The 24826-nt window shown below is 39.3% G+C and overlaps 2 protein-coding genes across 2 annotated transcripts in view; both read left to right on the top strand.

Moving 5' to 3' along the window:
- Positions 1-24826, top strand: part of N4BP1 (NEDD4 binding protein 1) — a 71480-nt gene that overhangs the window by 12163 nt on the left and 34491 nt on the right. The window lies entirely within an intron of this gene.
- On the top strand, positions 19982-20525 carry LOC134738590 (small ribosomal subunit protein uS5-like). Its single transcript, XM_063655018.1, has one exon. It carries the CDS (start codon positions 20091-20093, stop codon positions 20505-20507), a length of 417 nt encoding a protein of 138 aa, XP_063511088.1. The 5' UTR covers positions 19982-20090; the 3' UTR covers positions 20508-20525.

Here is a 24826-nt window from a genome sequence, read left to right as displayed (position 1 = left end):
GGTAATCCCCCTTCTCAGGAGAGTCTTTTATCTAGTCCACCAGCCTGGCTGTTTGCTCGGGAATAACCACCTTTGTCTGGATCATGTATAGCCATGTGATTGTTCCATTGTGAGCCATGCATTCTGCATCTACCAAAACTTTTTCTTCATTTTGCAGCATTATACAGAAGCTTATGCATGCAGCCGTCATAGGTTTATTGCCTCATGTCCACAGCAAGTCAGTATGCACAGACACTGGATTGCAAGTGGAGAAAGAGGTTTATTTGTAGGGCCACTAAATGACGAGACATGAGGAAACCTCAAATCTGACTCCCTAAGGGATTTGGGGGGTTAGGGTGTTTAAAGGTTTTGAAGTGGGCCAAAGTGTAGGTATCATTCATTGGTTAGAGTGCAGGGTGAAATCATGGGACAGGTTGAAGAAAAAGCTGTATTCTCATGCTGATTCTGTTCCTCTCTGGGGGTCTATTCAGCTGGTTAGCATCAGCTGTTCTGCTGGAATTTGACATCTGAAAAACATCCTAAGCAATTCTTAAAAGCCTTATGAGTCTAAGGTCAGAAATTTTATCTATAGGAAAATAGGGATGCAAATTTTCGGTGTCTACTGCTACATGACTTTCTGTTACAAGGAAGTAGGTCTGAGTTCAGCTTCATTAATACTTAATTATAACTATCTTTCTTCCCAGAATTCTTGTTAACCCTCTGAGGACAGCTTCATATACCCTAAATTCAGAATCTGTCTTAGTAATGGCTTTTCAGGAAGTTGATACCAATGTAACCGCCCAATGGGTTCACCTTGCCCTCTCCTAGACAAAGCTGATTTATCAAGATGGGAATTGCAATGGAGAAAGAGTAATTCACACAGAGCTGGCTGTGTGGGATATTGGAGTTCTATTATTACTCAAATCAGTTTCCCCACATTCGGGGATGAGAGTTTTAAAGATAATTTGGCAGGTAGGGGCTTGGGAAGTGGGGAGTGCTGATTGGTCAGGTTGGAGATGGAATCACGGGGGGTTGAAGTGAGATGTTCTTGTTGTCTTCTGTTCCTGGGTGGGATGGCAGAACTGGTTGAGTCAGATTATGGGACTGAGTGGTGTCAGCTGATCCATTGACTGCAGGGTCTGCAAAATATCTCAACCACTGATCTTAGTACTGTTATCCCCAGGAGCGATTTGGGGAGGTTCAAACTCTTGGAGCCAGAAGCTGCATGACCCCTAAACCATCATTTCTAATCTTGTAGCTAATTTGTTAGTCCTGCAAAGGCAGACTGGTCCCCAGACAAGAAGGGAGTCTTTTCAGGAAAGGGCTATTATCAGTTTTGTTTCAGAATTCCTTGCCAAGGTTAGTTCCAGCCTACTTCCAGGAGTGAGCAAGGACAGCTCAAAGGTTAGAAGCAAGATGGAGTCAGTCAAGTCTGATCTCTTTCACTGTCGTAATTTCCTCAGTTACAGTTTTTGCAAAGGTGGTTTCAGTCCTTCCCTTTGGGTTTAACAGCACCTTATTCTTAAGGTGTGGGCTATGAAGTTGGGAAAGGGCCGTCAGTCACTCTGGCTGCTTTCTCCTAACTGGGTGTAGTGGGGGAAGGTGTTGACCACAAAGTGAGAGGAGTGGAACTGCTTTGCAGCTGTCTGAGTGTACTCACGCAAGCCAGACTGAGGTTCCAAGGCTTCATGACAAAGGTGTTAGTATTCTCATCTATGGTTTTAGTACAGCATTTAAGTGGCATTTAAATACTGAGTTCTAGGATAAGGAGTGCAAATTCCAGTTAAGCATTAGTTTGGGGCATTGTGGCTCACCAAAATCTAAATTGCAGAGGAAAAAAAATAAAATAAAAACTCAAAAACAACAATAACAGGCATACTATAGTTTTTGAAACACAATGTTTCTCTCCTAGTCCTTATTATTAAAAACAAATCATGATAGGACTGATTTGTTTGCAAAATAAACTTTATTATACTTGGCCTGATTTCTTCCATAGAGCACAGCAAGAATAATTATTTCCACATATGCTTTGTAAATTGGCTTTGATGGAATTCAGTTCCATAAGGAACCTCAGTTAAGACTTTTTTAAAGCCAAGCCCAGCCATGGGTTTATACCCTCAGATAGCTATGAGTTGGGTAAATTCCTCTCCTCTTGAGGTCCCAAGATAACTTGGGGCTCCTGGGCCTGTCAGAAAGTGACATTCTTTACTTACCACAGGTCAGGAACCCTGTACAGGTACTGTGTAGACAAGGTGTGAGGTCACTTTTCCCAAGGGGCTTTTATTGGCTCTATAAGTCAAGTTTGATTCCTTAAAGGAAAACATGCCATTCCAGTCAAAGCCTTAGTAAAATAACCAGTTTCTCCAACTGTGTCCTGTTAGAAAAGAAAACATTCTTATTGCATTTATGTAAATAACTATATCACCATAAGTTAAAAATACAAATAGTTTCCAAATTCTGGAGAAACCAGGTAGAGAGAAACAAATATGCTTCAAATTTTGTTTACAAGAATATACTTTACTGAGTTGTTAAAAGCTGTAAATAGTGCAAAAGAAAGTTTTCTTTCTTTCTTTTTTTTTTTTTGAGACAGTCTCACTATTGCCCAGGCTGGAGTGCAGTGGTGTAATCTCAGCTCACTACAACCTCTGCCCCTTGGGTTCAAGCAATTCTCCTGCCTCCGTAGTAGCTGGAATTACAGGTGTGTGCTACCATGCCTGGCTAATTTTCGAACCTTTAGTAGAGATGGGGTTTTTGCCATGTTGGCCAGGCTGGTCTCGAACTCCTGGCCTCAAGTGATCCACCCCCCTCAGCCTCCCAAAGTACTGGGATTACAGGCGTGAGCCACCACATTTGGCTTTGAGAAAATGAAAAGGATCAGCAACATTTTAAGCAAAAAAAGTAAAGAAAAAGATTACTTCAGTTTTCTGTTTGGTCCATTCACTTAACTCCTGTTCTGCTTGATATTCATGAACATTTTAGCTATCCCTGGGAGTCCTGAAAGTTTTTTGTATTCTAATGTCACAATCTCCAGTGTTATTAGAAACTTGCATTCAGGAGCACCTGTCGAAGTTTTATAGCTAATTATAAAACCATCTTCTAAAGAGGATCAAAACAAGACAATTGTCTGTGGATGAAAAAACATTACAGGGCAGCCACAGTCAGAGACACAATTGATAAGAAAATTTGTTACCTCTGTGGCACACAATAATTTAACATAAAAATTATAATATTATTGATAACATACAGTGAGGCATATTAGAATTATAGGAATCTCATACAATTTTGTAACAGACTAATAACATATTTATATGAATGTAACCGAAAGAGAATTAAATACCATTTTATATTTGACAGTGTTTCCTTTGTTGAAAACACTGGATATCAGATGGGCACAGTGGCTCACACCTATAATCCCAGCACTTTGGGAGGTCGAGGCGTGCAGATCACTTGAGGCCAGGAGTTCGAGACCAGGCTGGCCAACATGGTGAAACCCCATCTCTACCAAAAAATACAAAAATTAGCTGGGTGTGGTGGTGTACACCTATAATCCCAGCTACTTGGGAAGCTGAGGCATGAGAATTGCTTGAACTCATGAGGCAGAGGTTGCAGTGAGCCAAGATTGTGCCACTGCACTCCAGCCTGGGCAACAGAGCAAGACCTTGTCTCAAAAAAGCAACACTGGATACTCACAAAGTAGAATCCCAGGTCACCATAAGTCATTCATTTAACCAAAATGATAACCCACAAATTTTAAAACAGGAAAAACCTTTACTCTGGTAGAAAGGAGACTCAGCTTTCCAAACAACAAGATCCAGTGAAGATAGCGTGATGCCAACTGAATTTGTCTTTTCTCTCCACACCGCCCCCTCCGCCGCCTTTTTTGTAGTTTACTTAAAAGGCAAACAAAAACCTTTCATTATCTTTTAATATTACATAAAAATTCTTTTCAAAAGAGAAAACCAAATTTAATGTTTGCATTAGTACATCTTTAAAATGCTAAAGCTGGGTGGTTTTTTTGTTTTTTTTTTTTTTTGAAACGGAGTCTTGCTCTGTCGCCCAGGCTGGAGTGCAGTGGCATGATCTCGGCTCACTGCAACTTCCGCCTACCGGGTTCAAGCAACTCTTTTGTCTCAACCTCCTGAGTAGCTGGCACTACAGGCACCCGCCACCACACCTGGCTAATTTTTAGTAGAGACAGTGTTTCACCATATTGGTCAGGCTAGTGTCAAACTCCTAACCTCAGGTGATCCGCCTGCCTCGGCTTCCCGAAGTGCTGGGATTACAGGTGTGAGCCACCACGCCTAGCCTAAATTTAGTTTAATAGCATTTTACAATCTATTCAGTTTTAGTTTGACCATAAGGTAAGATTCTTATAAACCTTTTATAACCCTTTACAATATTTTTTTTGTTGAAGAGCAGAACAATGTTTTAGGAAAACTCTGTTGCACTTTTATTCCAGTGTTCAATTTATGGAAAAACAGAATAATACCTCTTTAACTTTAGCCAATATGTTTGCACACATTAATTTTTTATAAACCTTTCACAACTCGTTTAAACCTTTAGATTTTTTCCTTCCTCACTTAACACAATCCTTTAACCCTCTAAACTTAGGTGAGAAATTCATATTCCCATCCCTTCTTAAAATCTTTTACCAAAAGTACATTCTGCTTTCCTTTCGCACCTTGTATGTAGAACTGTTTCTTCAGTAGTCTCAAATACATGTTAACGCTGTTAACTCTTAGCAACTTTTACTTTCAGTGAAAAACCTGGTTAGTAAGCAATTGTAATTATGTACCAGGTGTGGAGCCTAGAACAGATACCAGTCAGAAGTGCAGATAAGGTCTGACTTTCCAGCATAGCCAGGGAACTTAGCTGACTCCACATGTCCCCAGGCCTTACCTAGCTATAAAGCAGGCAGGTTGTGAAGTCACAGTGGCAGTTTATGAAATATTTAGGGGACCTAATAACCTTTAAATTGTACAACATTTCTTGCATAAATTTCCTTTCATGAGTCCTTTCGTGACTTAGACCATCTATGACATGCTTGGACTTTCTGACTTGTCCTAACCACCCCTCTCTTTAAACAACCAGTCTTTTTACTTTAGGACAAGAATTTACCATACAAGATTCTTTTGTATAAAATATTTTCTTTATAGGGGCTAATTTCACATGTCCCCAGACCTTACCTAGAATGTAATGGCTCCAAGGTAGGTATATTGAAGAATTTTCAAAAGTTAAAGCAGCAGTTTATGACCTTAGAGCATTTAGCAAACCTAATATTTGACCTAATTTAGATGAAATGTCTAAATTTGGAAGATATTTTTATTTACCAGTAGTCTTTAAAACTGTTTATTACCAAAAGATTACTAAAGTTATATGAACTAAACTAGCTCATTAGTTTTAGTTTTTCTGACAAAATATCTGATTTAAGTGCTTATTTTTCTTTAAGCTAGTTAATTAGAGCTCTTTTATATAAACATCACACACAACACATACACAGACAATATCCAGTAGCTGTAACATTTTTCATTTGCCAGTTTCTTAAGTTGGATTACTGGCTTCAGGGCAGAGCCCTTCAAGAAACAAGGCTAGGAAAGCATGCAGTTACTAGGGCCTAAAAAGCAGGCACAGCTGGAAAGCAAAAACATTCTCAAAATTAAGGGTCCCATTTTTATATTGCATCCTGGATTTTCAAAAGGGAAATGCTGTTGGAGAAGATGGTGCAGTGCTTTTACCATGCATTTAATTGCCTGGCAACCCAAACCCAGTCAGCCCATTTTATTTTGTTTTTGTTTCTGTTTTTGGGGGATGGAATCTTGCCCTGTCACCCAGGCTAGATTGCAGTGATGTGACCTTGGCTCATTGCAACCTCCACCTCCTGGCAATCAGCCCATTTTGTAATTAGCCCATCCCCCATGGGAGTCTCATCTCTTAGTAGAGGGTGGGAATTTTTCCTCCTGAACTTCCAGGTGGCCAAGAGCATGCTTCTTTGATTAAAGCGTGCAGTGAGCCAAGTATCCCTCCATAACTGTTATTAGCCGTCCCTTAAAGTACATTTTGTACCTAATTTTTGCACACCAAGGCTAAAAGCTCTCCCATAATGCAGAGTAATTTCTGATACCCCCAAAACTTGGAAAAAAAAAAAAAAGAACGTCAGGTAACATAATGTAAAGCTGAACAGAGCCTTAGATTTTGAGAGCTATCTATCCACTTTCAACTCCTGGGGTTCCATGAGGAAAACAGGTGGTTTTTTTTTTTTTCCGAAGTGGAAGCTGTTAGAAATTATCTTAAGTTCTCTCGTGGGCATCAGGAGGGCAAAGTAGAGAAACAATTCAGTTGACTGAGAAGAAAAACAAAAACTTTTTCTCAAAAACAACCAATATCCAAGAAGAAAAAAAAAATCAAGGCCTTTTAAAATAATATAGCTTGGATATCCATTTTTAATTAAGTTGATTTTAACCATAGAGCTCTTTTTAAAATTTTTTTAAAAAATCTCTTATTATCAGACTCTAGCCAGGACAGTCAATATTTCTGGCTTTTGAACTTTGCCACAGGTAACTTCCCATGTGAAATTAATAAGTTTTAGCTAAGGTTACAGCTTAACCATGGACCCATAAGGGGTTTCAAAGAGATGGTAAGCAGCTTCTTTTTACAAGATTTAGAATCTTCCCAAGGGCAGTTTGGAGAAAGAAAAATTCAAGACAGGAAATCGGAAGCTAGCCATTGGGGTGGGAGTGGGACCCTCAAAAAGTGGGAAAGTTAAGTAACCAGAAAGGAATCATTTCCAAAGCCAAGAATTCAACCTGGGCTGCCACTGTCAAAAGACAAAAAGCCTTGTCTACTGAGTTACAACATTCAGCAGGTTCTATTGCTCTTCCCAGAAGGTGCTTAGAGGAGCCAATTTCAAGCTTGCAAAGGCTTTTAATTGCTCAAGATAATTTTTGACTTTTGTCAGCAGTTCCTTCAGAGATGCCCACCATATACAGAAACACACAAAGACAAGACACAGAAGAGCTTCCAAATCAAGATCCCTAACCAATAATTCCAGAGTATCCCTTCCAAACTATCCTCCTATTCTCTGCCTGAGAAATCTCCCCTAAATCTTCTGGATTGAGGAGAAGTCTTCCTAACTAAGACTCTTCCTACTAATTAGGGAGAGCCAACTGAGACCCCAAAGGAGCCTAACCAAGACAGACACTCCGTGGTGGAGCTGCAGACACATACCACACCATGGGGCTATGGAACCATTTGGGAGAAGGAAGGAGCTGTGGCAGCGCCTAGGATACTCACTGAACCAGACACCCCATAATGGGGCTACAGACAGCCACCCTGTGATAGGGCAACAGTTATTGGATATCTGCCCAGGATTGTTTCTCCATTGCAATTAAATTCATGCACATTGGGTCAGCAGTGCCCTGTTGGTAGAGACAGTGTCAGAGTCAGCTGCCAATCCAAGAGAACTAGGCAGCCGCTTGGGCTGGCCTCTGGATCCATTGCTAGAGGGGTGCTACCAAACCATAGGCAGGTAGCCACAAGAGCAATCCTGGATAAGCCTCCAAATTTGTAACCAACCAACAGGTTCACCTTGCCCTCTGCCTAGACAGAGCCAATTTAGCAAGACAGGGGAACTGCAGTGGAGAAAGAGTAATTCACACACAACTGGCTGTGTGGGAGACTGACTCAAATCCCTCTCCCCAAGCATTCAGGGATCAGTTTTTAAAGACAATTTGGCAGGTAGGGGCTTGGGAAGTGGGGAGTGCTGATTGGTCAGGTTGGAGATGGAATCATGGGGATCAAAGTGAGGTTTTCTTGCTGTCTTCTGTTCCTGGGTGGGATGGCAGAATTGGTTGAGCCAGAATATGGATCTGGGTGGTGTCAGCTGATCCACTGAGTGCAGAGTCTGCAAAATATCTCAACCACTGATTTTAGGTTTTACAATAGTGGTGTTATCCCCAGGAGCAATTTGGGGAGGTTCAGACTCTTGGAGCCAGAAGCTGTATGACTCCTAAACCATAATTTCTAATCTTGTAGCTAATTTGTTAGTCCTTCAAAGGCAGACTAGTCCCCAGGCAAGAAGGGGGTCTTTCCGAGAAAGGGCTGTTATCAGTTTTGTTTCAGAGTCAAACCATAAACTGAATTCCTTCCCAAGGTTATTTCGACCTACACCCAGGAATGAACAAGAACAGCCCAAAGGTTAGATACAAGATGGAGTCAGTTAGGTCTGATCTCTTTCACTGTCGTAATTTCCTCAGTTATAATTTTTGCAAAGGTGATTTCACCAGTCTACAAAGTGAATTCCTTTGGCAGGTTCTATACCCTTGTAGGGATCTAGGGAAAAGTTGCCCAGGTTTTTAGTGATTATGACTGATGGGATATAAATCGATTTTCTCACAACTCACTCCATGGGTTTTATTAATTAGCTAAGCAGCTCAGAGAACTCCGGGGAAGACACTTACTGGTTAATTGTAAAGGCTGTTAAAAAGGTTACAGATGAAGCAATGCATAGGACAGGGTATGAGGGAAAGGGCTTAGAGCTTCCATACCCTCTCCAGGAACAACACCCTCCAGGATAGGTATTAGCTATCCTGAAACTCTCCAAAGCCAGTCCATTTGGGTTTTTATGGAATTCTCATTACATAGGCATGATTAATTAAATCATTGGCACTGATGATCAAACTAACCTTCAGCCCTTCTCCCCTCCCGAGAGGTTGGAAGTGGGGCAGAAATCTCAACCCTGTCATCCTACTTTGGTCTCTCTGCTGACCAACCCCATCCTGAAGCTACCACCTATGGCTGCCAGTCATAGTTGAACTCATTAGCATATAAAAAGACTATTACTTTCAAATTCTAAAAATTTTTAAAGTTGTATGCCAGGAAATATATATTTCACAGTATTACAATCTTACAAGATAATGAAACCATGATCTTTGGGATTGTCTTTTATGCCAGACAGAAATCATCTGTATCTATACTGGACAAAAATCTACAAGTTATAATGTAATTTCACAGATTCTGGACGTTATTTAATATAAATATGTCAAGCAAAAAAATACATTCTCCTGGGATGTACATTGGCAAACTTTTTCTCGAAAGAGCCGAATGATCAATATTGTAGACTTCGTGGACCACAAAGTCTTTGTTTTATATTCCTTTTTGTTTTGGTTTTTACAGCCCTTTAAAAATGTAAAAACTGTTTTTACTTCAGGGGTTGTATATACAAAATAGTCCAAGGGCTGGATTTGCACAAACCAGTGTGGTAGCCACTACCCCATGTGGCTGTCTAAATTGCTTCAGTGAAATTAAGTGCTAGTGGTCACATGTAACTAGTGGCCACCAATTTGGATAGTACAGCTATAGGACATTTCCATCATTGCAGAAGTTCTTTTGGACAGTGCTGCCCTAAAGTATTAAGTAGTCCTTGATTGGGCCTGCTAGAGAATAGTGTGATATTGAGGCTGGGCACAGTGACTCACACCTGTAATCCCAACACTTTGGGAGGTCGAGGCAGGTGGATCACTTGAGGTCAGGAGTTCGAGACCAGCCTGGCCAATATGGTGAAACCCCGTCTCTACTAAAAATCCAAAAATTAGCCAGGCATGGTGGCGGGCGCCTGTAATCCCAACCACTTGGGAGGCTGAGGCAGGAGAATCACTTGAACCTGAAAGGCGAAGGTTGCCGTGAGCCAAGATCCTGCCATTGCACCCCAGCCTGGGCGACAAGAACGAAACTTCGTCTCCAAAAAAAAAAAAAAAAAAAAAAGAAAACATAGTATGACATTGAAAGAACATGCTGCCGTTTTTTTACCTTATTTTCAGGATTTTTGTAATTTTTGTTCATTGCTTCCCCTTCTGTATAACATCTGGAGATTATTCTTGATATCACACCCACACAGTAGCATCTTTGTATTTGGGTAATGGTAAGATGTATTAGTAGCTAGTGAGGGTAGAGAATTATCCTCAGGAAATTTCGTAAGAAATCTTATATTACATTTTAATTAGCCAGGTAAGATTTTTGCTTATTTTTGTTTTTATCTGTTCTTATTGGCTCTTCTAAAACTAGGAAACCAACCTCAAAAAAAAAAAATCAAGAAAATTATCTCTACATATTTCACCTTTAGTGTCTGTACATCTAGATGAATTCCTCTCTCTTCAGAATTCCCAAAATCTGCTAAAATTTCTGGCTTTCCAGGAATTGACCTTAATACAGAACAGAAGGCTGAGATCCTGCACCATAGGATAGGCACCAGGCCAGTTTCCTGAGCATGAGTTCAACACATGAACTACAGTCCTTGTTCTTTAATAGTGGCCATTCTATACCTTATTAAATAAAATTCTTATGTAATTCCAGATATGGCCTGGGTTGCACAATCAGTTTGTCTGATTCTCTTCTGGTAAAAAGGGGGCCAAATTCTTAATGATCTTATGCAAGCAGCTGCATATCATGAAAAGTGAAGAGAGCCAGTGAAAGTATTTTTAATTCCTGAATTTTGAGTGTCAAGGAAAACAAGATAACATTTTGAAAGTGTTTTCTTTCCATTTGTAAAAGCATAGCTTGCTAAGTGGAAGGTTAAAAATTAATGAAAAGGGGCTTCTTCCTATACCTGGGAGAAAATAGAACATTGTAAAAAATCAACTATATTTCATATAACTAGAGTTAGATTTCTTTCATTAATTCATTCAGTCATTACATTGTGTTCCACTAGATCTTGGGTTGTCTGCTTCACAAAGGGTCCCAGAAATCTCAACTGAGTCCTTTGGTGTAGTCTAGCCTGTTGCTTAAGGGATGTCGCTTATACTCCAAAGTTTGTGTCCATGAGTCAGTTTCTTGAAGTATCGGTAGTCAAGAGTGTCTGGCATAGTCTCTTCTGCAAGACTCTGGGACTGTCATCCTTTGTTGTAGATCCACTTTCTATGCTGTAGTCAGTAGCAGAGGTATAGCACAAGGAAGAGAGGAGACCACTTGTTAATGACAAGACTGGATAACCATGGTCAGTTTATACAGTAACCAAGAAAATTAGGATGGAGGAGAGTTAAAATCTATTGAGGTACAGTACATAACTGTGTCTTAAGATTGGAGCAGTGTTTATCTGAAAGCTAAGAACATATTGTGGGCATTGAGAAGGCCCTAAGGCCTTCCATTCTATCTTGTAAAGTGTGTAGTCTCTAAAAAAAAAAAAAAAGTTAAAAGTTTTTATCTGTACAAAAGTATCCAGAGAAGACCATGCTTCCTCTTTGATTTGACAGAAACTAGTCATGTTGAGCTATTTAAGAAACACAGAATACTCCAAAGAAATTAGTTTTAACATCCTTCTTATTATATAAGATGATAAAAACAAATCTTTGTGATTTCCCAGGGACCTTTAGGAACCTCCAGAGATAGTTTAGATGTAAAAAACAGAGTTGCATACTACTTAGCAATAGAAAAGGATAAATTACTGGCTCATACATGCAACAGTGTGGATTAATCTCAAAACTGTTATGCTGCATGGAAGAGCCTTACTAAAAGAGTATATATACTGTTGTAATTCTGCTCTTGTCACGTTATAGACAAGGGTAAACTAATCATGTAGTTATGGTGAAAAAAAAATCAGAGTAATTAGGAGAAAACAACTGGAAAAAGACATTAAACACAGACTGGGTATTAGATTAAGAAAGTGTTTTGCTGGGTGCAGTAATGACATTGTGGTTATATTAAAAAGAGCATGTGTATGTATGTGGTAAAATTATATACTCGGTAGTTAAGCATGGTGGTGTGCACCTGTGGTGCCAGCTGCTTGGAAGGCTGAGGTGTGAAGATGGTTTGAGGCCAGCATTCTGAGGCTGCAGTGCACTCACTGTGTTCACACCTATGAATGCACACCACCTGGACAACATAGTGAGACCCATCTCTAAACACACGTGAAAAAATCTGTGTCTGTCTTACTTGGAAATTAATCACATATTCCAAAGAGTAACCATTAATTAATATCAGTCTAACCAAAGTCTTGAAGTTAATTAATGATCTTGGAAGTTATGCTTATACTGACAACTGAGCAACATCCACCTTCTGGTATCAAAAAGTTTGGCCGGGCGCAGTGGCTCACACCCGTAATCCCAGCACTTTGGGAGGCCGAGGTGGGCAGATCACTTGAGATCAGGAGTTCGAGACCAGCCTGGCCAACATGCTGAAACCTCATCTCTACTAAAAATACAAAAATTAGCTGGGCATGGTGGTGTCTGCCTGTAGTCCCAGCTACTCTGGAGGCTGAGGCAGGATAATTGCTTGAACCCAGGAGTTGGAGGTTGCAGTGAGCCGAGATCGTGCCACTGCACTCCAGCTTGGGCAACAGGGTGAGACTTCGTCTCAAAAAAAAGAAGCCAGGCATGGTGGCACATGCCTGTAATCCCAGCTACTTGGGAGGATGGGGCTGGAGAATCACTTGAACCCAGGAGGTGGAGGTTGCAGTGAGCCAAGATTGCGCCACTGCACTCCAGCCTGGGCAACAGAGTGAGACTCCATCTCAAAAAAAAAAAAAGTTTGTTACTATTATAATTTTATTTAGTTGAACATATAATTTTATATAATCATTTATTTTTTTAAAAAATAGAGACAGGGTCTCACCATGTTGCCCAGGCTGGTCTTGAACTCCTGGGCTCAAGCAGTCCTCCTGCCTTAGCCTCCCAAATTGCTGGGATTACAGATGTGAGCCACCACACTGGGCCAAATTTTATGTTTTTCATAATCATAAATATATATGAGTAATATTAGCTTACCTAATCAGTAAGCCAGTAAAGCATAGGAAGTTTAATCTCTGTGAGAAAAACATTTAAAAAAAAAATGTGTAGGCCAAGTGACGTGACTCACGCCTGTAATCCTAGCATTTTGGGAGGCTGAGTGGGTGGATCATTTGAGGTCAAGAGTTCAAGACCAGCCTGACCAACATGGTGAAACCCCATCTCTACTAAAATACAAAAAAATTAGCCAGGCATGGTGGCAGGTGCCTGTAATCTCAGCTACTTGGGAGGCTGAGGCAGGAGAATCACTTTAACCCAGGAGGCAGAGGTTGCAGTGAGCCGAAATCACGCCACTTCACTCCAGCCTAAGTGACAAAGCGAGACTCTTATCTCAAAAAAAAAAGTACAGATTTATTATATTCTACACTGGTAAAATCAGGGAAAGGACATCTATTTTTAAATTAGTATTAAAATAATAAAATACTGATTTGCATGAGAATTATTTTGATTACACAAATTTGGATTCTTAACAGTGTTTTTGACCTATTGGTTTCTGTGAGTTTTGGAGTTTTTCTATTTGTTGTTATTTTTTAAGAGATGGTGATCTTGCAGTGTGTTGTTAGCTGGACTCAGAACTCCTGGGCTCAAATGATCCTCCTGCCTCACCCTCCCAAGTAGCTGGGAATACAGGCATGTATCACTACACCCAGCCTGGGTTTGTTTTTTTGTCCTTAAAAGGCTAACATGTTTAAAGTATTACATGTTTAGTTTCATTATGTTTGAGGAATTCTAGAAATACAGAGTTAAGGAAGTTCTTGTAATTATCTGTCAACCAACTAGAATAGAGATTGTTTGAGAAACTTTATAATCTAATGTATTAATAGCCCTGGAGATATTTCTCATTCATACCATGAAAAATAAGGCTTTTCTTATAGTCACAAATGCACAAGAACTTTCAGCTTCAACAGTCTTAATCACAGGTAAAAATAATTAAGAAACATGTAACTGGTCCAGATTTCAAAAAGACAGTTCTTTCATTGGTCCTGAAATGTGATCTTGCACTAACAAAACCACAGAAAAGACTAAAACCAGATTTTCTTGAGGTGTCTCATCTGACGGAAAATAGATCCCTATTGTCTACCGGACAGATCACCATATGGTCAGACCATAAAATCAGATTCCTAGCCAAGATCAGTTATCAGCCATGCATAGACCAGATTCATGTATACAGAGGGTGCAGTTGAAACTGGCCTAGTGATTTGTATCCACTGGTCTCTGGGCCAGTGTGGACAGGGACGTGTGGCTAAGAATCATCAAACGAAAACACATTATCAGAAGAAAAGGAGACAACAGAGAAACAGCAGAAGTAACATTCTCTGGCTGCTTGGTGTTCTCTTGGTACTCTGGGAGCCAAAATGAGACATGCTTGGGTTTAAGGAGCTGATGAAGTGCCCTTCTGGGGCCACTCAGTTTAATAGTTCAAGCAGATGAGAGTCCCTTTGGGCATCTGAGTGGATACTACTCTACTGCCAAAGTGTAAAAATTTTTTTGAAGTTATGTAACCATGACTTTCAGACAGGTAATTCATGAATGAGGGACCAGCAGGAATGTAGAAATGGTTCAGAGAGCACTTGAAGTTTTCAAATTTATTTATTTTTTAAATTGACAGATAAAATTGTATTTATTATGTATCCATGATGTTTTGAAGTACATAGCAATGTGGAATGGTTAAAGCTAGCTAATTAACATGCCTCACATAGATGTCATTTTTGTGGTGAGGACACATATCTATTCTGTTAGTATTTTTCATGACCACAATATATTGTCATTAACTATAGTCACCATGCTGTACAATAGTTCTCTTGAATTTATTCCTCCTATCTAACTGTAATCTTGTGTCCTTTGACCAACATCTCCAGAATCCCTTCCCCAAATAGTGCCAGCCTTGGATAACCACCATTCTTCTCTCTGTTTCTAGGAGACCAACTTTTTTAGATTCCACATACATCATTTGTCTTTCCATGCCTGGCTTATTTCACTTAACCTCATGTTTTTGGGTTTATCTATGATGTTGCAAATACCAGAATTTCCTTTTTTTTTTTTATGGCTGATAAGCATTCCATTGTTTATATTTACCATATTTTGGTATTTGCAAAAGGGTCCTGGAATCAATCCCCTGCGGACACCAAGGGATGACTATATATAACATTTTCTCTTTTATTATTTTATTTATTTATTTATTTATTGAGACAGGGCCTCACTCTGTCGCCCAGGCTAGAGTGCAGTGATGTGGTCATAGTTAACTGCAGCCTCAAATTCCTGTGCTCAAGCAGTTCCCCCACCTCAGCTTCCTGAGTAGATGGGACCATAGGCGAGTTTACCATCATGCCCACTTACTTTTTAAATTGGTTGTAGAGATGAGGTCTCCCTATGTTGCTCAGCCTGTTCTCAAACTCCTGAGCTCAAACTCCTGGCCTCCCCAAGCGCTAGGATTATAGGCATGAACCATTGCACCCAGCCAATGATTTTTTTCATGTACAGTAGTCCCCCTTATCCACTGGGGATACGTTCCAAGACCCCCAGTAGATACCTAAAACCTTGGATGGTACTGAGTCCTATATATACAACGTTTTTTTTCCTATACGTAGATACCCATGATAAAGATTAAATTATACATTAGGCACAATAAAGGATTAACAACAATTACTAATAATAGAAAAATTATAACAATATACTCTAATAAAAGTTTCTTATTAAGTGGAGAACTTTCATCTTTGCATTTAAAGGAAGCAATTTATTGCTTCTCTTTGGCATGTCCAAATTGCCAACGTTACTACTCTTGTATTTTGGGATCATTGTTAAGGAAAATAAGGGCAACTTGAAGATGGCCACCTAGATACTGCTACAGTCGATCTGATAACCAAGGCAGCTACTATCTGTTGGGCAGGTAGTATATACAGCATGGATGTACCAGACAAAGGAATGATTCCAATACTGGATAGCAGAAGATTTCACCACACTGCTTAGAGGGCACAATTTAAAATTTTTATGAATTGCTTATTTCTGGAGTTTTCTATCTAATATTTTCATAACATGCTTGACCAAGGGTAACTGAAACCACACATAAGGGGGGACTCACTACTGTACCTGTTGGCCATTTGTATATCTTCTTTTGATAAATGTGTCTATTCAAATCTTTTGCTCATTTTTTAGTTGGATTGTTGTCTTGCTGTTGTTGTTTTGAGTTCCTTTTATATTTTTGGATATTAACCTCTTATGTGTATAGTTTGCAAATATTTTGTCTCATTCTGTAGGTAATCTCTGTTGATTGGCTTCTTGCTTGTCCAGAAGTTTTTATTTGATGTAATTCTGTTAGTCTATTTTTGTTTTTGTAGCCTCTGCTTTTGAGGTTGTATTTTAAAAAATCATTGTCCAGACCAATGTCATGAAGCTTTTCCTCTATATTTTCATCTAGTAGTTTCATAGTTTGGAGTCTTAACCTTTAAGTCTTTAATCCATCTTTAGTTGGTTATTTTATATGATGTAAGATAAGGATCTAATATCATTCTTTTGCATGTGGTTGTATACTTTTCCCAATATATTTATTGAAGAGATTGTCCTGGGATATCATTCCATTTATTTGTGTCTTCAATTTCTTTTGTCGGTGTTTTTGTTTTCCGTGTAAAGATTTTTGAACTCCTTGGTTAAATTTATTCCTAAGTAGTTCACTGTTAGTTTAGAAACACTACTGATTTTTCTGTTGATTTTGTATTCTGCAACTTTATGGAATTTATTAGTTCTGGGTTTTTTTTGGTGGACTGTTAGGGGTTTCCTATATAGTAAGATCATGTCATCTGGGAACAGTTTAACTTTTTTCTTCCTAGTGTGGATGTCTTATATTTCTCTTGCCTAATTGCTCTAAAACTTTGAATGCTATGTTGAAAGAGCGGGCTTCTTTGTCTTGTTCCAGATCTTACAGGAAGAGCCTTAAATTTTTCCTCATTGAGTATGTTATGAGTTGCAGATTTATCATACGTTGCATTTATTGTGTTGAAGTGTTGGGATTTTTTTTTTTTTTTAATCATGAAAAGGCATGGGATTTTATCAGATGCTTTTTCGGCATCCATTGAACTGATCATATGGCTTTTGTTTTTCATTCTGTTAATGTAATGTATCCTGTTTTTTCATTTGCATTTGTATTTGTTCAGCCATCCTTGCATTCCTTGGATGAATCCTACATGATTATAGTGAATGATCTTTTTAATGTGTTATTGAATTCTCTTTGCTATTACAGTAGTCTCTTGTCATTTGTGGGTGATTGGTTCCAGGATCTCTCACGGATATGAAAATCTGCAGCTACTCGAGTCCCTGGTATAAAATGGTATAGTGTTTGCGTATAATCTATGTATATTTTGCTGTATACTTAAATCATCTCGAGATGATTTGACCTCCTTGACCTACTTATAATGCCTTATACAATGTAAATGTGATGTAAATAGTTATATTGTATTCTTTAGGGAATAATGACAGGAAAAAAGTCTGTATGTGTCCAGGACAAATGTAATTTTTTTTCTGAGTATTTTCAATCTGTGGTTGGTTGAATCCATGGATGCGGAAACCACAGATAGAGAAGGCCAACTATATTTTGTTGAGGGTTTTTGTATCTGTGTTCATCAGGGATATTGGCCTGTAGTTTTCTTTTTTTGTTTTATCCTCATCTGGTTTTGGTACCAGGGTAATGCTGGCCTCAAAAATGAATTTGGAAGTATTTCCTCCTCTTCAGTTTTTTGGAAGAGTTTGAGAAGAATTGACATTAGTTCGTCTTGAAATGTTTGGTAGAATTCAGCAGTGAAGCAAGCCATCAATCAGTTCCTGGGCTTTTCTTTGATAGAAGACTTCTTATTACTGATTTAGTCTCACTCATTGTTAGTCTCTTCAGGTTTTCTATTCATAATTCAATCTTGGTAGGTTGTATGTGTCAAGGAATTTATCCATTTCTTCTGAGTTATCCAATTTGTTCGTGTATAATTGTTCACAATAGTTTTTTATGATCTGTATATCTGCAGTATCAGTTGTCATATCTACTTTTTCATTTCTGATTTTGTCTCCTCTTTTTTCTTAGTCTAGCTAAAGGGTTATGAATTTTTAAAACCTTTTCATAAACAACTCTTCATTTTATTAATATTTTCTATTTTTATAGTCTCTGTTTCATTTATTTCTGCTCTAATCTTTCATTTATTTCTAATCTAATCTTAATTTCCATCTGGGTTTTGCCATGTTGCCCAGGCTGGTCTTGAACTGAAAGTGGTGTGTTGATGTTCCCTACAATTATTGTATTATAGTCTATCCCTTCAAATCTATTAATATTTGCCTTATGTATTTGAGTGTGTGCATATATATGTATATATAGTTGTTATACTGTCATGCTGAATTGACCCCTTTATTATTTTATAATGACTTTGTTTCTTCTAATAGTTTTTGACTTACAGTTTATTTTATCTGATATAAGTATAGCTATGCCTGCTTTCTTTTGGTTTTCCATTCACATGAAATACCTTTTTCCATCCCTTCACCTTCAGTCTGTGTGACCCTACTGGTGAAGTGAGTCTCTTGCAGGCAGCATATACTTGGATCTTTTTTCTTTGTCATTTTTCTTTTCTATTTATATTCAAGGTTATTATTGGAATACAGTTGCTTGGTTAGATACAGATTGGCTAATATCTTACAGAGCAACGACATTGTAACCTTTTGGGTTATTTTTCTAGCAGACTGAGATAGTTGGCATCTCTACTGGACAGAAATCTACATTTGAATGCATAGCTTCACAGTCTAGACCCTAACCAATAATGAATAATGTGTTAGGCAAAGGTATATTTCCTAGAGAATTAAATAATCTTTGAGTAGGCCTAAGAGAGTACTCCCTTATATTTGAAAGGCCATTCTTTTCTCTTATTTAGAAGTATTTGATAATTTTATTTAACTTTATTCAAACTACTAAAATGAAACTCCCTTCCCCCCTTTTTGGCCATTCTTTCCCTTTTAAACAATGTTAACCACATCACTGATAACTAGGCTGGATGTCAGCCTGTGTTCCTGAACCTCCTAATTCCTGTTCTGACATGTTCTTGTTAGACATTTATTGATTAGTTCAGGGTTTCTCAGCAGTGGCACTGTTGACATTTTGGGCAGATTGTTGTTGTGGGGGCTGTACTGTGCATTGTAGGATATTTAGTAGCTTTCTGGCCTCTACCCTCTAGTTGCCAGGAGCATCCTCTTGGTTGTGACAACCAGCAATGTCTCTTGGCATTGTCAAATGCCCCCAGGAAGGGCAAAATCTTACCTAGTTGAGAACCATAGTTAAATGACCAAGGCCAGTCTCCACTTTTAATATAATACATTTACAATCTAATAGAGCTGTGATAAATGCTATAGTTTAAATAATAAGATACTGTTATGTATAGAAAGCAGAGATTAATACACTTTGGATTTCTTAGAAGGTACTTTTGGATTAGGGTGGAAGGAAGAAAGTTTAAACTAGGTTATAGAAATAAGCACATTAAAGTCTAGACTGCAGGGACTTTGAATTTTGTTCTCAGAATCTTGAACATTAATCCTACACGATGAAGAGCTTTAGAAAGTTTTTGAGCAAGGAAGTGAAATTGGTATGTTTTCAGAACTTTGGTACTGTAACAGAGGAGTGGAGTGTGGTAAAACTGACAGTAGGAAGAAGAGTTTAGAATTAGTTGCCATGATCACAAGACTCAGTGCCTATGTCACTGAAAGGGAACTTGGGCCAAGGATGGAGTGGAGGAGAGCTGTGAGCTCTGATTCAGAACTGTTAAGTTTGAGGTACGTGTGGGATAACCAGGCGGAAGTGCTCATGGAGTAGTCTTGCAGCCTAAAAAAACGTTAATAGTTGCTTCTTCTTTGAGAAAACATCAAATGGCGGGTGACACCAGTGTAGCTAGGGCTGGTGAGGGGGCAGGGGGTGTAGGAGTGCGACCCAGAGCCCCTGGGGGTCCTGGGATGAGGAACTGCAGAGGCTTCAGCATTGGCATCTGGGGCTAGGGCCCCAGCCAAGGACAAGAAATATATGCCCATTACCAAGCTGGGCCACCTGGTCAAGAGCATGAAGATCAAGTCCCTGGAGGAAATCCATCTCTTCTCCCTGCCCATCAGGGAGTCTAAGATCATTGACTTTTAACTGGGGGCTCTCTCAAGGATGAGGTTTTGAAGATTATGCCAGTGCAGAAGCACACGTGCATCGGCCAGCACATCAGGTTCAAGGCATTTGTTGCCTTCAGGGACTAGAACGGCCACATCTAGTGTGGGTGTTAAGTGTTCCAAGGAGATGCCATCCGAGGGGCCATCATCCTGGCCAAGCTTTCCATTGTTCCCATGCACAGAGGTTACTGGGGTAACAAGATTGGCAAGCCCCACACCATCCCTTGCAAGGTGACAGGCCACTGCAGCTCTGTGCTGGTGCGCCTCATCCCTGCGCCCAGGGGCACTGGTGTCATCTCAGCCCCGGTACCCAAGAAGCTGCTGCTGATGGCTGGTATTGATGATTGCTACACCTCAGCCAGGAGCTGCACTGCCACCCTGGGCAACTTTGGCAAGACCACCTTTGATTCCATCTCTAAGACCTACAGCTGCCTGACCCCCGACCTCTGGAAGAAGACTGTGTTCACCAAGTCTCCCTATGAGGAATTCACTGACCACCTCGTCAAGACCCACACCAGAGTCTCCACACAAAGGACCCAGGCTGCAGCTGTGGCTGCAACATGGGGGTTTTATACAAGAAAAATAAAGTGAATTATGCCTGTTAAGAAATGTTAGAGGTTAGAGGTGGAGATTTGGAGTTATCACCAGAACAGTAAAATTTAGGATTGCAGCTTGAAGAGTCTATGGAAGTATAGTTGAGGGAGAGGACCAGGAGAGAATTTTGGGAAATTTAAGGAGCAATAGAGAAAGAAAGCCAAAAAACAAAAAACAAAAAAAAACTGGGGGCACTAGTCAAAGGTACGAAGTATCTCAGAAGAGTGGAGAGGAAAGAACTTGTCATGGGGAAGTTGGTCATGTTACATACAGTCCAAGCAGAGTGAATACAAAGGAGGAGACTTGGGGCTTGGCATTAGTCATCATTGTTGGCATTCAAGAAAGTGGTTTTGGTTTGAATGGGGGCAGATGAGGAAGGCAAGGGATTGCCAGTGAAATGGGGCTTGGGCTACCTTTTTCAAAAAGTATGAAGCCAGGCCTAGTGGCTTACATCTTTAATCATAGCACTTTGGGAGGCTGAGGCAGGAGGATTGCTTGAGGCCAGGAGTTTGAGGCTGCAGTGAGCTGTGATCACACCTCTGCACTCTAACCTGGGCAGCAGAGCAAAACCCTGTCTCTAAAATAAAAGTGTGAAGATGAAAGGACAGAAATGGAGTAGTTCCACGCATCAGCAGTGGATTTGAAGGAAGCTTTCTGTAGGATGTGGGAAATCCAAGCATGTTTGTAGGCAGAGGGGCAGCAGTGGGTAAACAGAGAAGTGATGAAGCCTGAGATAAGGCAGAATGCAAAGACACGCCTTTGAAAAAGCAGGAGGGAGAGGAAGTCATGAAAGGTAGAATTTTTAGATGAAGTGGAGGAGAAGTCAAAGAGATTCACACATACTGACTTCTGGGCTCTGATCAAATATACTTTTTATTAAGAATGAGAAGAATGACAACAGACATGAGATTTGGGAACTTGAAGAGGTTCTTTGGATAAGAGTGAAGAAAAAATCAGGAGAGCTGAAAGTTTTTGAAGCTGTCAAATTGTGGAGATTTACAGATGTAGTAGGGATAGCGTCTAGAGTACACAGTATGGCAGCTGGTCCTGTCTCTAGGAGTACACTCAGAGTGACCATGCAGGGAAGTCGTTTCCTATGGGGCAGATAAGCACCCTTCCGGGAATGAACTTCATAGACATTTTAGAGATGAGGTTAAAGAAAAAGATGGAACAGACAGCAAATGTTGAAATTACCTTGGGGAAAAATGGCTAATAAAGGCATTATTAATTTGATAGCAATCTTCCTAATATAGATGGCTAGATAGAGACCTAAAATAGACCTGTTATAGACTTACAGATTAAAAGTTTGTTTTTTTCTGAGGCTTTTGTGGTACTTCTAATTCATGTTTATGCTGTAGGACTCACGTTAATGTCTGAAAGTCATATTCTCCTTTTCTCTTAGAGATAATACAGAACACCTCTTATGAAAGAGTCTCCTAAAAAAAAAAAAATAGCATACTAAAATGTGCATCCAGCATTGAGAACTACTGGTCTGAGCCATTTTAGAAATCCCTCCTTAATATTTTGAGTTTTCTTGCCTGTGTAGTTTCTCTTTTCCCAGTGACTTGTGGTTGACTTGAACATCTTATGTTGTGTCATGGTGGAGTGATGCTCCTCACAGCTGGCAAGTATGTCATACCTACCCCCATGGTAGCTGGTCTTGGGCTGCTGTGGTTTTTAACCATTGTGTCTGCCTTGAATTTGTTTTTCACTCTGTTTGTCCATTGTCATTTGCTCTTGTATGCTCTTCAGGTAGCACCCAGTGCTGCCCCTTCTACACTTAGAGTCAGCTGCTTCTGAGAATATGCAGCCTGGGTGAAGCTGGCCGAGCCCCTTTACTGTATGCCAATACTAAAAAGTACAAGATGCTGAGTAGTGGTGTGAAGAAACATTTCCCCAGGTCAAACCTGCATACTCTTGAGCCCCTGCTTTGGTCGTTTCTGGTTTTAGCTGTGTTTTGAATGGTGGTAGAAGTTGCCGGGAACTCCTCTCTGGATTTGTGAAATGTTATGATAGAGTTGAGAAAAACTGAGTTTATAAAAGGTAGAATAATACAAATTCCATGTGCCACATAAAAGAAAGTTAACTTATATATCATGTATATCGTGCCCCTCCCCCCTTTTTTTTAAAAGCCTGAGTAAAGTAAAACAGAATAAGAACATTGTAGGATGGGGGAGATATTTTTAACTAACATTAAAAATGTCCAAATACCAAGTACAGCCAATTCAAATGATGGATATTTGGACTGCATTATCTTTCTTATGAGTGTAAGTAGTGGCCAAACATCTCAAACTTAGTAATGCTGTATACTTTATTGTTCACTTCTGAACTCGAATATAATAATCCGTTGTTGCTACTCAGTACTTCAGAAGAATAAGTTGTTATTGAAATCTGAATCTTAGGGGATAATTGTTTTGGGGACACCAAAAAAAAATGGGTTTGTGCGTGTGAAGCAGTCATAAGCATTTTGCACAGCTCTTTCCCAAAACTATGCAGTTCATCTTGTAATACTAGTTTTGGTTATATGAGGAATACTGTCAGACAACTCTGTCTGTGGTGAGCCTTTCTCTGCCAGTCTTGCCAGTGCTTCCACACTTCCAGCACAGGAGACCCAGGAGCTCTCCTCTGGCCTTCTGTGATGCTTTCAGAGGATCTGACTCTTACTTAATTTTGTAACCCAAACAATGTCTGAACATATTCCCCTGAATATCACTTTCTGTGAAAGGATTGTTGTATATGCTATGAGAAATCAATGGATTTGTTGGTAAATAATACCTCAGATTGAGTATTTTCTAGTACGAAATTTCTGTAAATTCAAATATATAATACTGACTTACATTGATTAAAATGTCAGGAGTTTTGTGATTGTCATTTAAAAAATGACAAAAAATTAAGGTTGTTCACTGGTCTTTTTGCAGTTACTTATCTGTCTCAACATCCAGTTTAATTTTATGTTTTATTTTGGTTGTATAGTATGGAGAACATTTGAAGTCATACAATTAGTTATAGATTTAACATTTTCAAGCAGCTATTCTTGCATAATAATATTCAATTAAACTAATCCAGAAAAGTAACAGGGAGGTAATAGAAAATGTTTGTTTTGTGGATGAATTACTCAATATTTCATAACTGCTGACATTCTTTATCTCAAATGTCAGATAAGAAACAAGCAAAACTTAAAATTAGGGCCAAAACTATCAATGACACATCATAGCATGTTATGCATCCACTTGAAATTTTTTTTATTAAAAGTAGAAGGTGGGAAGTGTACCAAAATAATATATACACATGGTTTAAAACAGAAAATCAAGTAGTACTAAAAGATTTATGTGTACAGCAACAGTTCCTTGCTTCTAACCCTCCCTAACTTCCTAGAGGCAACTATTTTTTACTGTTTCTAGCTGTTTGTTCTGATGGTTACCTAAAGAATTATAAATAATAAGCAGTTGACCCTTGAACAACATGGGTTTGAACTGCACTGGTCTGCTTATATGCAGATTTTTTTCCATCTCTGAAATAGCAAGACCAATCCCCCCTCCTCCTCAACTTATTCAAAGTGAAGGTAAGGATGAAGGCCTTCATGAAGATCCACTTCCACTTAATGAATAGTAAACATATTTTCTCTTCCTTATGAATTTCTTAATGATATTTTCCTTTCTTTAGCTTACTTTATTATGAATACAGTATATAATACATTCAACATACAAAATTATATTAATTGACTTTCTGTTATTGGTGAGGCCTCTAATCAACAGTAAGCTATTTGTAGTTAATTTTGAGGGAGTCGAAAAGTTATATGTGAATTTTCAATTGTGTTGGGGGAGTGTCAGTAGCCCTTATCTGTATTGTTCGGGGGTCAACTATACTGCTGGGTTTTGTTTGTTTGTTTGTTTGTTTTTTGTTTTGAGACAAAGTCTCACTCTGTTACCCCAGGCTGGAGTTCAGTTGCATGATCTCAGCTCACTGCAACCTCCACCTCCCAGGTTCAAGTGATTCTCCTGCCTCAGCCTCCTGAGTAGCTGGGATTACAGTTGTGTGCCACCATGCCCGACTAATTTTTGTATTTTTTAGTAGAGATGGGGTTTCACCATGTTGCCAGGCTGGTCTTGAACTCCTGACCTCAAACAATCCGCCTGCCTTGGCCTCCCAAAGTGCTGGGATTATAGGTGTGAGCCACTGCACCCAGGCTGCAGTGCTATTTCTTATCAATTGTAGGCATTATTCACTTTCTTTAAGATAAATGAGACAAAAACTATCCCAGTTTTTCCAATGTAGTTATGTTTTTTAGTTACCCAGTGCAGAGCCAAGTACTGTAC

The sequence above is a fragment of the Pongo pygmaeus genome, chromosome 18, assembly GCF_028885625.2.
Source record: "Pongo pygmaeus isolate AG05252 chromosome 18, NHGRI_mPonPyg2-v2.0_pri, whole genome shotgun sequence".
NCBI lineage: Eukaryota > Metazoa > Chordata > Mammalia > Primates > Hominidae > Pongo > Pongo pygmaeus.
This window is presented reverse-complemented; position numbering and strand designations above follow the sequence as displayed.

What these genes read in the sequence shown, in the direction of transcription:
- LOC134738590 (XM_063655018.1), top strand. Translation starts at nt 20,091, where the DNA reads ATGCACAGAGGTTACTGGGGTAACAAGATTGGCAAGCCCCACACCATC.